Here is a 15320-nt window from a genome sequence, read left to right on the forward strand (position 1 = left end):
TTATTGTGTATGCATTTATTTGAAGTCCATCTGGATGGCCTCGTATAGCTGAAAGGGGACTTTATCTGGTAGTTTCGACATTTCTATTTCAGACCTACTAGGAGAATCAAGTATTTTGATGACAGAGACAAACGATCCTAAGCCACGACTCAGCTGTGACTAACAAAAGCAGCACACATGTGGCGCTTTTCCACTGCATGGTACCGGCTCGACTCTACTCGCCTCGCCTCTACACAACGTTTGCAAATATCGATAGGTGGAACACCACGGTACAGATAGTTTCACATTCACACCTTCACACATTCGACTAATCCAAAGTACGGGTTAAACTGTTCCGAGTGCCGGATAAATCAGCATAAATCAGAACCCGCTAACGGACTACTTGAGCACTGGGATAAAAGTGCAGTCCTAAGAACGAGGCCTTTTATTATACGGTTGGCAGTTATAACTTAAAATCTATATTACAAAAGTGGAGATATTCATTAGCAATCACTGCAATATATGCATTACATAATTTAAGAGCCTCAACTTAGATTTTTCACAAATTATCAAATTATCATATTTTAAGTTTCCTTTTGAAATATCTTATTCAAATTTGTAGATATTAATTCCAAAACACAACAATAAATTTTACATGACATTGTCTCAGACCCCCAAATTCACATTTTCATAAATTATCAAACATATATTTTTTTGTTTCCTTTTGAAATAGCTTTTTCAAATGTTGAGATATTTAGAAAATCCACATGTCCACCAGCCTTAATTATGTCTTTATTGAATGACAGGTCACTCATTATGTTAGCTAGCAGTTAGCTGATGATTGCTAGAAAGCTGCAATAACATCAACCAGGTTTGCAGCTGTTTGAATTCGAGTCAATGAGAGAAGCTTGCAGTGCAGTGTATGTGATGCTCCTTAGCTGGCAAGGTGACAGTGTTCGTGTCTACTGTCTGAAAGGCACTCAATGCACGTAGCTAACGTGGGGTTAATCCAGTCAGTTTGTTTTTTGTAGGTAGGGTTCACAGTACAATAGTTGAATTTGCAGAGCTACAGTAGCAAGCAAATCAGTTGTACAAACTTAAACAGTATTACAGCATTACATTTGGTGTCGCCCTCAAAATGTGGTATTTTATATAATTGTCTCCTCCAATCTTATCACATAATATCACATTTTCACCTCAATAGCCAGATAACATGTTAGCTGGCTAGCTAAGCACAGCAGTGTAAAAATGTATGGATGTGTCAATCACATAGCTTTTTTTCTTATTTGAGTCTTTGTAAACTAATTTCAACCTAATAATTTCTGTTATAATCAGAAAAAGTAATTTCATCTAATAATGTATGTTTACTATAAAACAATACTATGCTGTGGCCTTCTTTTCAGAAGGTGACATTTCAAGATGAGGGACTGCAGAACTGCTCTATCATCATCAGAAGAGTTTCAAGAGAAGATGAGAGCTGCTACAGGTGTCTGTTTAATGCTTACCCAGGTGGATCTAACACTGGAAGGACCTGCCTTTAAGTTAATGGTATAGTTTAAGGGTTCATTTAAGACTGGAACAGTCTTTTAAAACTTGTGTCATACATCCATTTGAACATGTTCTGATATGAACTTACTGTGAATCGTTATTGTTATTGTTTAATAGAGCTGTACGGACCCACACTCCTAGTTACACAAACCAAAGACAACAACACCCTCTTCTCTGGGTTAACTGTCTCCTGCTCTGCCATGGGACGACCTGCTCCAATAGTGGGCTGGGATGCCACAAAACACTTTTTGGAAAACTCCACTACAGTCAATGTCACCCATCTGAATAGAACTGTTACTGTCCCCCTGACCTCCACGGTGGCAGTTCCCAGTCGACCAGACAATGACACCATGGTTGATTGTGTGGCAATGTCTGGTGGTGTCATTAATTTAAGAGGATTCTGTAAAAAATTTTTTACCTTTTTTACTGTTGACACTGGTGTATTAATCATAAATCATAAATGTTTATGATTAATACAAACATTTTAGCAATCAGGAATGTTTCATGCTGATATGTCTGCCTCCAGTCACCAATGATGTGTGGATCTATATTTGTAGTATGTAGATATTCCATTGGCTTTAACTCTGTCCAAGACATTGACTTTCCCCCTTACATTTTGGAATTGTACTGCTCTCTTCTTGTCATGTTTCCCTTAGTGGTTGTTTTAGCGTTGGGTTCAGGGTTCATTACTGCTTTATTTTGTTGCCGGCATAAGAAAAATCTTGCATCTTTGATTCTCAAACTTAAAATACAACCAATACATTCAGCTCCTATGAGTGGTGTCAGGAATTCTCAGATTACTTTACTTGTCTTTTCTTGTTTGACTTTCTCAACTTGGACATCAGTCAAACAGCAAGAAGAAAATTGATAAATTTTCAATCCTTGGTGTGTATACTACAAAGAGAACATTGAATGGTTGTTGATTAAATGTAATTTCTTAAGTACTGATAAATAGATAGATTTACTTTCCAATAAATAGATGTATTGGAAACAGTCCATAATACTCTTAGTAATAAGCTGTTTCAGGTAGGGATGTCAACCTTCTGTAAAATAAACCAAAATGTTGAATGTTTTAACATGCTTTTAACATGCTCTTCAGCTTTTATTTGGGCTGTTTTTCTATAAAAACCTCCTTTCTCTAGTGTGTTTTAAAAAAAATTTATGTTTAGGGCATGTTTTCAAGTACAATGCATAGTTAATTTACATATTCATAGATATTTTTGTTTTACTTATCAAGTTCTAACGCTGTTGAAGAAGAAAAATGACCAAAACAGGTACTGGATATCTACCCCTAATTCTCATATTAACTTTCCCCGCTTTGATTTACAGAAAAGTTAAAAGAAAAATCCACAACAATAAGTTGCAAATGATTTCAAAGTGTCACTAATGCATTATTTTACTTACTTACAGAAGCTCTGTTAGCAGTGAAAAGTGTAAAAAGTTATTTGAATTCCAATATTCCATTTTGTAGTTTTAGAATTTCATTTGAATGAACAGATATAGAATGAAGCCTGTATGTTTCTTTCTTTCTAGGGTGCTTTTATTATGAGAAAGACCAATTGATAACTGTCCATCCACCATTCATCCTTCCTGGATATGGCGTTCCACAAAGCTCTTGCCTGGGGTCTCTTATTTAACATTGATATGCTACCGTTAGCCCAAATCATGCAAAGAAATGATTTATAAAATAAAGATAAAACTGAAATAATAGTTTTTTTGTGCCAAAGACAAGTGACTGACCATCAGTAATTAAGACTAAAAGCGTAGTTAAAATTCATGGGGTATTTATGGATTCTAATCTGCATTTCAACAGCCACATAAAATGTATAACAAAATCAGCCTATTATCACATTAAAAACAAGCCAGAATTAGAGGATTTATCTCTCGACCTAGAAAAACGTATTTCTTGCATATGCAGTTCCCTTCTGGTCAACCAGATGCTTTTCAAAAATAACGAATTCCCTGCAACCTATTCTTCACTAAATGTCTGTATGCCATATACACTACTGAGTCACATCATGAGTTGACGTAAAAAAAAAATCACGTAAGTTGGAACCACCTGTGATTTCAATTGTTTACTTAGACTTTCGGTGTGAGTTTGAATCCAGTCCTCAATCGGTTTGTGAGTTTGGTTTCCATTGACCTTTTTTATGTCATTTTGTTCTCAACAAATCACACAATGTACAGTAAAGATTTTGATCTTTAATATACTTTGTTGAGACCTGATGTGTAATTTATGTGTTCCCTTAATATTTTTGAGCAGTGTATTTTGTTTGTAATTGTTATTATTACTATGTTCAAGAGGCCCCGATAATAAAAAGCGTGAGGTCACCTCCTCTATTACCTTATTAAACAATTGACTGGGTATGCAATAAAAAATGGTACACATTTAATGCACTATTTTTGACCAGAAGTCAATGAAATAGTGCATTATATGGGGGATATAGTGCAATTTGGGACACACTCAGAGTGCCATCCACCTGTATTGGCTTGTCTTTGCTAACTGGGACAGTGAGTGAGATTACTGTAGGGGCATCATGAGACAGGAGCTTGATGGAGCTTTGATAAGGGATGTATAGGAAACATGACATGGGGACAGTGGAGGAATCTTTAAGCCTTGGCCAGTTTTACATGGATGCAGATAGTTGTCTAGTCATGAAGAAGTTGTGACACACTTGCACGAGTGAATTCTCAGCAACACACACAAAAGTATAATAAATACAAAACGTTGTTTTCGGCACTTTTGATACAATATACAGTTTGACCGCTTTTGACAAAAACAAATTGTTCATTTTTTTTTTCTCTGAGCTCATCCAGACCTACTATTTCAGTATATACTACGCTTTAGTCAACACTTGATTGTTGACTTAAAGCGATCCCCGTTACAGTTACAGTGAAATAGTAAGTATGTTACACAGAGAAACACTGTTGAACCGTCTGCTTGTAAATGTAGCCTATTCATATCAACATCCCCCTTGGGGGACAGAAAAAAATAGATCTTTAAGAATTTCTACAGAGGCACCATCAAGAGCACTTAGACAGGATGCATCACTGGTTGGTATGGCAACTGCAGCACCCTCAATAAGAGCAAGTACCAACAAATGGTCAATTATCCCTCCAATCCAAGACAACCAGAACACTTCCCTACACTACCATATGGCAGCCATTGTATTGTATGTGGTACCACTGCTTCAGTGTCTGTAATCATCAGGGCCCTGCACAGCTTCTGTAGCTTCTTTTTTACATTTCTTGGTTCTATTTATATTACTGTTAATATATTCCTTGTGTTCATACCTTTTATTGTTTATTTTCAATCTTATCTTATTTTTGCATTTCTTGGAATGGTTGCACTTCTTGGAAGGTTTCACAATTAGTTGACACTTGTCATTTACAAATGACATGACAAATAACATTTAATTGGATGAATAGGTCAGAGGTTTCTATGTTCTTTCCTGATTTTAGTTGACCAGAATTACCCTAAAAGATGTGAAGATGACGTTAACCAATGAGGCTAACTTATGAACTGTTTCTCACATGGATTAAAACACAAAAATAACCAAAGGCATCACCAAGGACAGAAAAGAGAAAAAAATCTGAATGCTGAACTCTAATTTCATGTTTAGTGTAACTTTTTATTGGAAAATCCCTGTCAGTCCAACTGTTTTCCACTGGAATGTCTTCCTATATTCCTAACTAAGATATAGCTTTTTAGCCTGCAGAAGATAAAAGGCTAGAGGGCTGACATTGAAGATGCAAGAGCTTAGATGGGCCCAATCCCAATTCAACCCTTAAGCCTTACATCCTACAGAAGGTTTGACAGTTGTAAGGAAGCTAGTAATAGTTTCCCCTTTCCCTCTGAAAGGTGTAGTATTCACCATATTACATAATCCTGTCACATCTCCATGGTGAAAAAGGTTTAGGGCCAAGGGTGCAATTTGGGATGGACCCATGTACTATCCTCAGTTTTCTACCTTGTTTTTTTTCCTGAAATTTTACGAGGAAGACTTCCGAGCCACTGACATCTTAAAAAAAACCTGTCAATAGCTGTAAAAGCTGTTTACCACTAAAACCAAATTCCAGAAAATGTGACACTAGTGTTCCAGTTTACATTAAAGGTGAAACAGCATGGTTCGGTTTTAACCCCCCCCCCCTAAAAAACAGGCAGGCATCACAAAAGATGATCATTTTCTCCAAAACAAAACAGTTGCTGTCTAGGCCAGAGGTAATGGAAATGGTTCACATATTGGTATGGAAAGATTGGAACTAGAATGGCATACACACATGCATGCCCAATGTTTAATGTAATGGAGAAAAACTTCAGATCGGTTGCATCATGCACATATTTATGTAAAACTTTGAGTCACATGTCCATTGGACCCTGTGCTCAATTTACATTTAAATGAATGTATTTCTTAAAGGATCTTTATGTAGGATTTATGCTCCATTTGGAAGCTTGGTAGATTGCCTCAACAACAGTTTGCATTCAAACAAACTCTCCCAATCCAGCAAGCTAAAGATTTTATAATGGGCATTTGGAAATTGAGAAGAGAAAACAAATCTGAGGTTTCTGTTGACAAATTGAAATTCTGCATTTTAATGTGTTTCTGTCTGCACACAACTTTTTTGGGTGATAACTTTTTTGGGGTGATAAGCACTAGCATTCCATTATTGCTGAAAATATATTATGTAAATGTTTAGATTTTTTCCCTTCAATATAATCACAGAAAAACGTTAAACCTATATTATTTATTGAAACCTGAACCTAAGTTAGGTATTTAGTTTGCTTTTCCTCTGTTGTTTATAGCTAACTACTATTAATTAGCTAAACTAATATTAACTTAAATTTGATAACTAACTAGCAACTATATTACTTTTACCCAATCAAACTTATATAAGCAGGCTAGCTAACCTTTGCTGTTGTTTGCAATGACTGGAGATTTTCTGTAATGTACATTACATGACAACACTTCATTATCACATGAAATAAATGCTATAAAAGATATGATTACCTATCTGGCATCTATAGTAATTCATCATCATTTTCATTGAAGTACTTGCTAACATTTCATTAATGGAACAATCCAGCCAGTGTCTTGATTTTTCTGTAGTTTTAGCAGAAGTGACTGATTGGTTTATAAGATCCTGCACTGAAAGCACCAGTATTTTTTCTTCCAGAATACATGAAGTAAAAAGTGACAAATGCCTATGACAAATGCTCAAAAACAGCTGCTGAGCATGCATGGATTTGATCCAACACAGAATCACACCGAAGTTTGCAAAGGTATATATTGTTTAGGTATAATGTTTAGCATGGGGTTCATTTGGGGGCATGTGAACGGAAGCTTTCCTGATGTATGGTTGGCCTCCATCCATCCATCATCTTTCGCTTATCCGGGGCCGGGTCGCGGGGGCAGCAGTTTAAGCAGAGATGCCCAGACTTCCCTCTCCCCAGACACTTCCTCCAGCTCTTCCGGGGGGACCCTGAGGCATTCCCAGGACAGCCGGGAGACATAGTCCCTCCAGCGTGTCCTAGGTCTTCCCCGGGGTCTCCTCCCGGTGGGATGGGACCGGAACACCTTCCCAGGAAACCGAAACAGATGCCCAAGCCACCTCAGATGACCCCTCTCGATGTGGAGGAGCAGCGGCTCTACTCTGAGCTCCTCACCCTATCTCTAAGGGATCGCCCAGCCACCCTGCGGAGAAAGCTCATTTCGGCCGCCTGTATCCGGGATCTTGTCCTTTTGGTCATGACCCAAAGCTCATGACCATAGGTGAGAGTAGGAACGTAGATTGACCGGTAAATCGAGAGTTTCGCCTTGCGGCTCAGCTCTTTCTTCACCACGACAGACCGATACATCGACTGCATTACTGCAGAAGCTGCACCGATCCGTCTGTCAATCTCCCGTTCCATCCTTCCCTCATTCGTGAACAAGACCCCTAGATACTTAAACTCCTCCACTTGAGGCAGGCACTCTCCACCAACCTGAAGTGGGCAAGCCACCCTTTTCCAACTGAGGACCATGGCCTCAGATTTGGAGGTACTGATTTTCATCCCCACCGCTTCACACTCGGCTGCAAACCGTCCAAGTACATGCTGAAGGTCCTGGCTTGAAGGGGCCAACACGACAACATCATCCGCAAAGAGCAGAGACGAAATCGTGTGGTCCCCAAACCTGACACCCTCCGGCCCCTGGCTGCGCCTAGAAATTCTGTCCATAAAAATTACGAACAGAACCGGTGACAAAGGGCAGCCCTGCCGGAGTCCAACATGCACAGGGAACAAGTCTGACTTACTGCCGGCAATGCGGACCAAGCTCCTTCTTCGGTCGTACAGGGACCTGACAGCCCTTAGCAAAGGACCCAGGACCCCATATTCCCAAAGCACCCTCCACAGGATGCCATGAGGGACACTGTCGAATGCCTTCTCCAAATCCACAAAACACATGTGGATTGGTTGGGCAAACACACCCTCCGGTCCCCCTTCTTAAAAAGAGGGACCACCACCCAGTCTGCCATCCCAGAGGCACTGTCCCCGACTGCCACGCGATGTTGCACAGGCGTGTCAGCCAAGACAGCCCCACAACATCCAGAGACTTGAGGTACTCAGGGCGGATCTCATCCACCCCCGGTGCCTTGCCACCGAGGAGTTTCTTGACCACCTCTGTGACTTCAGCCCGGGTGATGGACGAGTCCACCTCTGAGCCCTCATCCTCTGCTTCCTCAATGGAAGACGTGACGGCGGGATTGAGGAGATCCTCGAAGTACTCAGTTGATCAGTTGACAGCTCTTCACCTGAGTGTCCAAGACATACGGCCGCAGGTCAGATGAGACGACAACAAAGTCGATCATCGACCTGCGGCCTATGGTGTCCTGGTGCCACGTGCACTGATGGACACCCTTATGCTTGAACATGGTGTTCGTTATGGACAAACTGTGACTAGCACAGAAGTCCAATAACTGAACACCGCTCGGGTTCAGATCAGGGGGGCCGTTCCTCCCAATCACGCCCCTCCAGGTGTCACTGTCGTTGCCCACGTGGGCATTGAAGTCCCCCAGTAGAACGGTAGAGTCCCCAGTAGGAGCACTTTCCAGCACCCCTCCCAGAGACTCCAAGAAGGTCGGGTACTCTGCACTGCTGTTTGGCCCGTAGGCACAAACAACAGTGAGAGACCTATCCCCGACTCGTAGGCACAGGGAAACGACCCTCTCGTTCACCGGGGTAAACTCCAACACATGGCGGCAGAGCTGGGGAGCTATAAGCAAACCCACACCAGCCCGCCGCCTCTCACCATGGGCAACTCCAGAGTGGTGAAGAGTCCATCCTCTCTCAAGGAGTGTGGTTCCAGAGCCCAAGCTGTGCGTGGAGGTGATCCCAACTACCTCTAGTCGGAACCTCTCAACCTCACGCACGAGCTCAGGCTCCTTCCCCACCAGCGAGGTGACGTTCCACGTCCCTAGAGCTAGTTTCCGTGTCCAGGGATCGGGTTGTCTAGGCCCCCGCCTTCGACTGCCGCCCGATCCTCTCCGCACCGGCGGCCCCATGTCGCTCGTTCGGGCTGAGCCCAGCTGGGCCCCATGGGGAAAGGCCCGGCCACCAGACGCTCGCGAACGAGCCCCAACCCCGGGCCTGGCTCCAGGGTGGGGCCCCGGCTGCGCCATACCGGGCGACGTCACAGAACACAAAATGTTTTTCATCATTAATGGGGTTTTGAAAGCTAAATTATTCCCAAATTCAAATAACTGCATAAGGTTTTCCAACCTACTTCAATAATAGGTGAAGGCATATGGTAGGCTCCTTGAATAGTCAAAGGCATGAGGTGGTCAAGGTGGTTATGGATATTAATCTACGTCATCATGGGGATTCTGTCATTTATGCAGAGCATGAAAGCTGTTTGTTTATTCCCCTTTTAGAATATGTTATGGTAGAAACGCAACTAATGACGACATTAACATCAACCTCAGCAAAAACACGAAATGACAACTTACCATACTATAAGCAAGGTGCTGACACTTGTCTCGGGATCAGTTGTAGAAGAGAGTAGAGTTAGGGGAGGCGCCACTGGCCTTATTGTAGGCAGACATGGGGGCGGGACGCGAGGCTTGATCTTCCAATTGCCCACAACCCTTTGTACTAATGGATCTGTAGCCTACTAACGCGTTGTTAGGCATGATTCAAAAATAGTACAGAGTAAACACGCTTCAGAACATGATTACATACACTCTGTTGCTATACTGACAAAATATACGTGAAGTGCTTCTGACAGCACCAACATAAGTGAAGCGCCAGTGAAGTTACTGGTACGCTGACACGAAAGTGCTGGTACTGCAGATTGTGCTTAAATCAAGGGCTGACTATGGATGGTTCAGAGTCACACAAAAAATTATGTGTTAACAGTTACCAAAACAATTCACGGGGTTCACACCTCGTCTATCGTCAAACATTTGTGCATGCATCTTTGTTGTATGACTACAATCTAGTTCCCCACTACGTGAAATTTGACAGCCCTGTGAGGCCACTTGATCTTTGGGGCCCCTGGGCTGAAGATCTTGAAAGCCTGTGCATTAAAGTGCAGGTATCAGGCAGAAATCTATCAATTTAGTTACAATTGGAATGCCAGGCCCGGAGCTTATCTGCAGCTCTTTTATAGGTCGCCCAGATTCAAATGTAGCAGGTTTATGTTTCAGGATATTAGTCGTATTGTGTTTTGACACAGGTATATAAACTGAGATAGTGACAACTGAGATGTTTAGTATTTATTGACGAACAACAATGAAAGGAAACTATCATTTCAAAAGTGCTTCCAGGTGCAAAATTACATTGAAAAATATTTGCGCTAGTAAGGGCATGACTCAATCCTTTTTCAATCTTGTTCCCTACTGACCAGATTATGTTTGACTGTACAATAATCCCACCGATAAAGTCTCAAAATGAATTCACTACCTCTTTTCTTTTACAAAAATAATCTACACCAGTGTATGTATCACGACATTGGTCACCATCGACTTCAATGCAAATAGAAACACGTAGAATCAGAGAAATCTTGAATATCCATACAAATACATATTTTCCAATGAATGCGTGTACAAAAGAAAGGACAACGTTGTGTTGCGGTCAACATCGTCTGCCCATGTTACAGCTGTGAAGTGGTCATCAGTAGCGACTGTCCATTGGGTCCAGAGAGAAAACTGCACCCTCCAGGGTTAGTCCCAAATTGAACCCCTCCTTTAGATGACACATAACAAACACATGAACATAAAGGTTGAAGATACTAATACAGTCAGAGTCTGCAGCAGTTTGTCCTACAGAACAGTGGTTCTCAAACAGGGGTCCGCTGAGGAGCTGATGGCAGTTTGCAGCCATATTAAAAACATGCATAATGTATTTAAATGTTTATTTTATTTAATGTCATTCAATAAATATTATTTAATGAATGTTTCACCAACAACAACAATCGATTAAAAAGTTTGATCGAAGTGATGCATTAAAAAAGTTTCAAGGATTCAAAACTACCCTTTTCTCTCTGTCTCATAGTAGAATTGCAATATATTTGCTTTAAAGTTGCAACAACAAAGTCAGCTTGCCCCATGACAAAATGGGAAGAATCGGGATCCCAGTTTAAACAAATGGGTCCTCAGCCCCAAAAGTTTATGAACCACTTTTTAAGGATAAGTCATTGTGCAATTCCAGGAAAGTTTCACAGACACATTCTCCATAGACTTTGATTTTTATTTTTTGGATTCGATTTTCATTCAAATTCGCCAATGTTTACGCTGTGTGGTTATTTACGATATTCATCCCATGCTCATACAATTATAATTCTAACAAGTAAACACGCCTGTTCGTAAGTGGCTTAACCCAGATTAAGGCGCAGGTTTTATTTAGTACCCAAAACCCGTGTATAAATGTATTTGACCATGGGTAAAAAGAGCTACAGTGTAAATACTACAATGTGGGTTTGTTTGAATGGTGACCTTAATCTGTGCCTGTGAAACTGTCCGTATCCGTAATATATAATAACCAAAGCAAAATGATTGTATAATTATGAAATTATATACAATAAGTAGGGCATTTCATAGATATGGATTGTACGTAATTGATTTTCATGAGTGAGGCACACATGCAAAAGGCAGACCTCAGTGAATATATGAATGGCATTTGTAATGAAAAACAAATGAGATGGGAATACATTGAGGTGAAAATAAACTAACCATCGCTGACGCTGCACAGTGAAAAGAGAGAGAGAATAGGATTATACACCCATTATAGACTACAATAGGTTATAATCTACATACATACAATAGATTGTTCTATATACTGAAGTAGGTGGATTAACTGTAGGTTGTAATCTAGGTCAGTTATCTACATGATGTTAAGGGATTAACTGTCATTTGTCGTCATTGATATGTGAGACGATTGCTGCTGGTGATAAAGAAAGGGGTCCCAGTCTAAAGACATCCCTGTCGACAGGGACACACACAAAGTATACAGTATTTCAACTTTGATAAACATTTAATAAGCTGGTATATTTGTTCAGACAGTGGTATTACAGTATTCATACAAATGACTGGGCGCATAATATACTTTGACAGTAACTACTTATTAATGCAAAAAACATGAGCACTACAAAGTCTACACATCTCACAGCTCTAGGAACACCGCTGTTCCTACAGAGAATGTACACACCTGCATTTCATCCAGTTTAGATTGGATGTCTGGAGGAAAGTCTGTCGTGTTGCACATGAACGGATCAAAAGGTGCTGCCCCAAACAGATCTGTTCCTAAAGGAGGGGAGATGTAAGGATGAAGGTGGAAGGGGGGGGGGGGGGGGGGGGGGGGAAGACACAGCAGAGCAGGAAGACATAGGAGGTTGAATGGGCATGCTGTACTGGATGTGTGCCATGTTATGCAAAGTCTATTTTTAACATTTCCAGACATTAAGTTGTGTCCGAAGGCCCATAGTGGTAGAATCTACAATGAATGACTTATTTAATGCTGCAACTTGGAGTTAGCACATTGTATTACCATTGTCAGATTTGATGACCACGAGACATTAGCAAAGCTGATCTGCAAGTTGAAACATTTCAAATTTGTTCGTGTGAAAGTTCCAGAAAATGTATTAGCAGTATGCAAATAACAACAAATCCCTGCTAACTAATGAACTTCATCTGAAATATGTTTAGGGGATTTACAGCTTGCAGTACAGATTTGCTATTGCTAACAGGCTTGTCTGTTTACACTCATTAAATCCCAGGATGTAGCCTGAAGTAAATATTGGATTATTGTGAATTCTGTCATTTTCAAGACTTGTGGTTAATTATACCCAAATATAGATTTTGTCTCAACTATCATTTTAACTAAACACATTGCATGCAATTATGGAAATTCCAACTGCCAGTAAATTAATAAAATGTATGATAAGATTATGTAAAAAGACCAAAGGAACAACTCACCTTTCTCTTTAAGGGAAACATGGGAAGGAGGTGGAGAAGGTGAAAAAGAGGGAGGAGGAGGAGAAGACCCATTGATGGCAGGCTTTCTTGCCAAAGTAGACCCAGAGGAGAAAGGAACCATGTCAAAAATGTCAGTGGGAGGAGCCCTGGATATCAGGCTCCCTGCCTAAGTGGGAAATAAACAACCAAATTACACTGGAGAAATGTTGTATGATGGCTACAGAGTTACACAGTGAGAGAGACAGAGAGAGAGAGAGAGAGAGACAGAGAGAGAGAGAGAGGCAGATATCCAGTAGTATTATGGTATGTATTGTACAGTAGAAGCCTGGTTATGTCCTGCACACCATTTTCTGCCTCATAAATCAAGATCCACTTTACTATGTAACTTATTACAGTAAACGACACAGTAATATATCAGCTATATATATTTATATATATGGGCAACTGTACAAAATCAGCAGGGGATCAAATACTTATTTCCCTCACTGTAGCTGATATATTTCTGTGTCATTTACTGTCACATAGTAAAGTTGATCTTGTTTTATGAGGCCGAAAATGGTGTGCAGGGCATAACCAGGCTTCTATTGTACATCCTCATCATCTGACAGCGTTTCAATTACATTCAGATAATGAGGAGAATATTCAGTCATTTACAAGCCAAGTACTTCAGAAACGCTTGGTCAAAAACGCCACAAAGCGCCGCTGACCCGAGTGACTCTTTCAAGACCCAGTAAAGCGTCAACTGATGTTGTGTGTGTACGAATGCAGGTGTATATGCTTTGGAAGCTGAATTTTGGTGTCGAGATGAAAGGTCCCGGGGCTTTTTGTTCATAGCAGAAGCTGAGTGAAAAGGCTTGTACAGAGAAAGAAGGCTAGGGAGAGAGAAGAGAGTAATGAGTTTTAGGACGCATGGACAGCTCAAGGACACTCTCTGCGTATGTACATGTCTACTTTTTCCAGGTTTTGCTACATTACCGCCTTATTCTAAAATGTATTCACTGGTTGTTTTCCTCATCAATCAACACACAATACCCCATAATGACCAGTGTTATGGTAATTTTGAACTAAGGTACATTTGAGAAATATCTGTCTTTCCATTTGGCTGATATGTAGATCTTTACTTTGATTGTGACACACATGTCTTCATAATATCAGAGGATTAACAGGTATTTGGGCCATGTCCTCCTGCCTATAAGAAGGGTATCATTCTTTTGTTCCTCAGGAATGTGGTCCTTGGGGGGATTAAGGTCAGTTGGCCCCTTTGGGTAAACACTACAGTAAACATTATGGCAGGAAGGATAAGGTGGGGGAAGATAGCATTTGACTTGTGTGATAGAACAAAGGGAAAGGTGTTTGATTGACATGAGACAGATGGCGACATCTTACCACACCCCTTTTTCTATGTGATATATACGGTTGAATGAGCTATATTAGTTAGAGGCTCCTCAGACGATTATGTTTGTGTAAGCGGTTGATGCGTCTCTCATAATAGTCTCTGTGCATAATAATTAATAAAATAATGTACAAAGAGAACTTTGTCTCTGTGTCCCTTACTCCGAGTGTCGATACATGGAATTACCATCACACCAGGCAAACACAGGTTTTAGACATTTACATAAATATTCAGACCCCTTTACTCAGCTCTTTGGAAAATTATTTTAACTTCATGGCTTGGTGTTTGCTCTGAGATGCACTGTCAACTGTAATACTTGATATAGACTGGTGTGTGTCTTTCCAAATCATGTCCAATCAATACAATGGAGCATAAGTGGAATCAAGTTGTAGAAACATCTTGAAGAAGACCAATAAAAGCAGGACGGACCTGAGCTTAATTTCCAGTGTCATAGGAAAGGGTCTGAATACTGTGATATTTATTTTTTACATATACACATTTTCACAATTTTCTAAAAGCCTGTTTTTGTTTTATCCTTATGCTGTATTGTATGTAGATTTATCAAGACATTTTTTTATTTGATACCTATTCGAGTAAAACTGTAACGTAACATATTGTGGAAAAAGTGAGAGGGCTGTTGTTGTGAATACGAGGTGTGTAACAGCCATTTGTCAAAAAACATAAAAACTAGGTGAAAATGAACTAACATTCTTACATATTGAGACAAACACCTGTATATCGGAAGTCCATTGCCTGCCAGGAACAACCCACGTGTCTCGATTTATAAGGTTATGAGTGTTCACTTTTTGTTGTCATTGATAAAAGGACTTTTAAAATAGATCTCGGTTTTGTTTTTTCCAACCCTGTATAAAATCAGTGAATGTTGTTTTACATAACTTTTCTAAATTAGGTTAATTCATGTAGGATTTTTGCATCTGGTTCATCTGGG

At 40.3% G+C, this 15320-nt stretch overlaps 1 protein-coding gene across 5 annotated transcripts in view; it reads right to left on the reverse strand.

Moving 5' to 3' along the window:
• Positions 1 to 10266: 10266 nt before the first annotated feature.
• The window catches only part of LOC105019746 (PTB domain-containing engulfment adapter protein 1), a 34576-nt gene continuing 29522 nt past the window's right edge, over positions 10267 to 15320 (reverse strand). For 4 of the 5 annotated variants that reach the window (XM_010886143.3, XM_010886141.3, XM_010886142.4 and 1 more), the window contains 3 exons: positions 12979 to 13144; positions 12212 to 12306; positions 10267 to 10750 (listed from right to left, as the gene is read on the reverse strand). In XM_010886143.3, coding sequence (XP_010884445.1) covers positions 10679 to 10750; positions 12212 to 12306; positions 12979 to 13144 — 333 coding nt within the window. In that variant the 3' untranslated portion in view covers positions 10267 to 10678. Of the gene's footprint in view, positions 10751 to 11736; positions 11748 to 12211; positions 12307 to 12978; positions 13145 to 15320 lie in introns of all 5 variants that reach the window. The other variant, XM_020042079.1, reaches the window with a different exon arrangement.

This window comes from Esox lucius, chromosome 22 (genome assembly GCF_011004845.1).
Source record: "Esox lucius isolate fEsoLuc1 chromosome 22, fEsoLuc1.pri, whole genome shotgun sequence".
Lineage (NCBI taxonomy): Eukaryota > Metazoa > Chordata > Actinopteri > Esociformes > Esocidae > Esox > Esox lucius.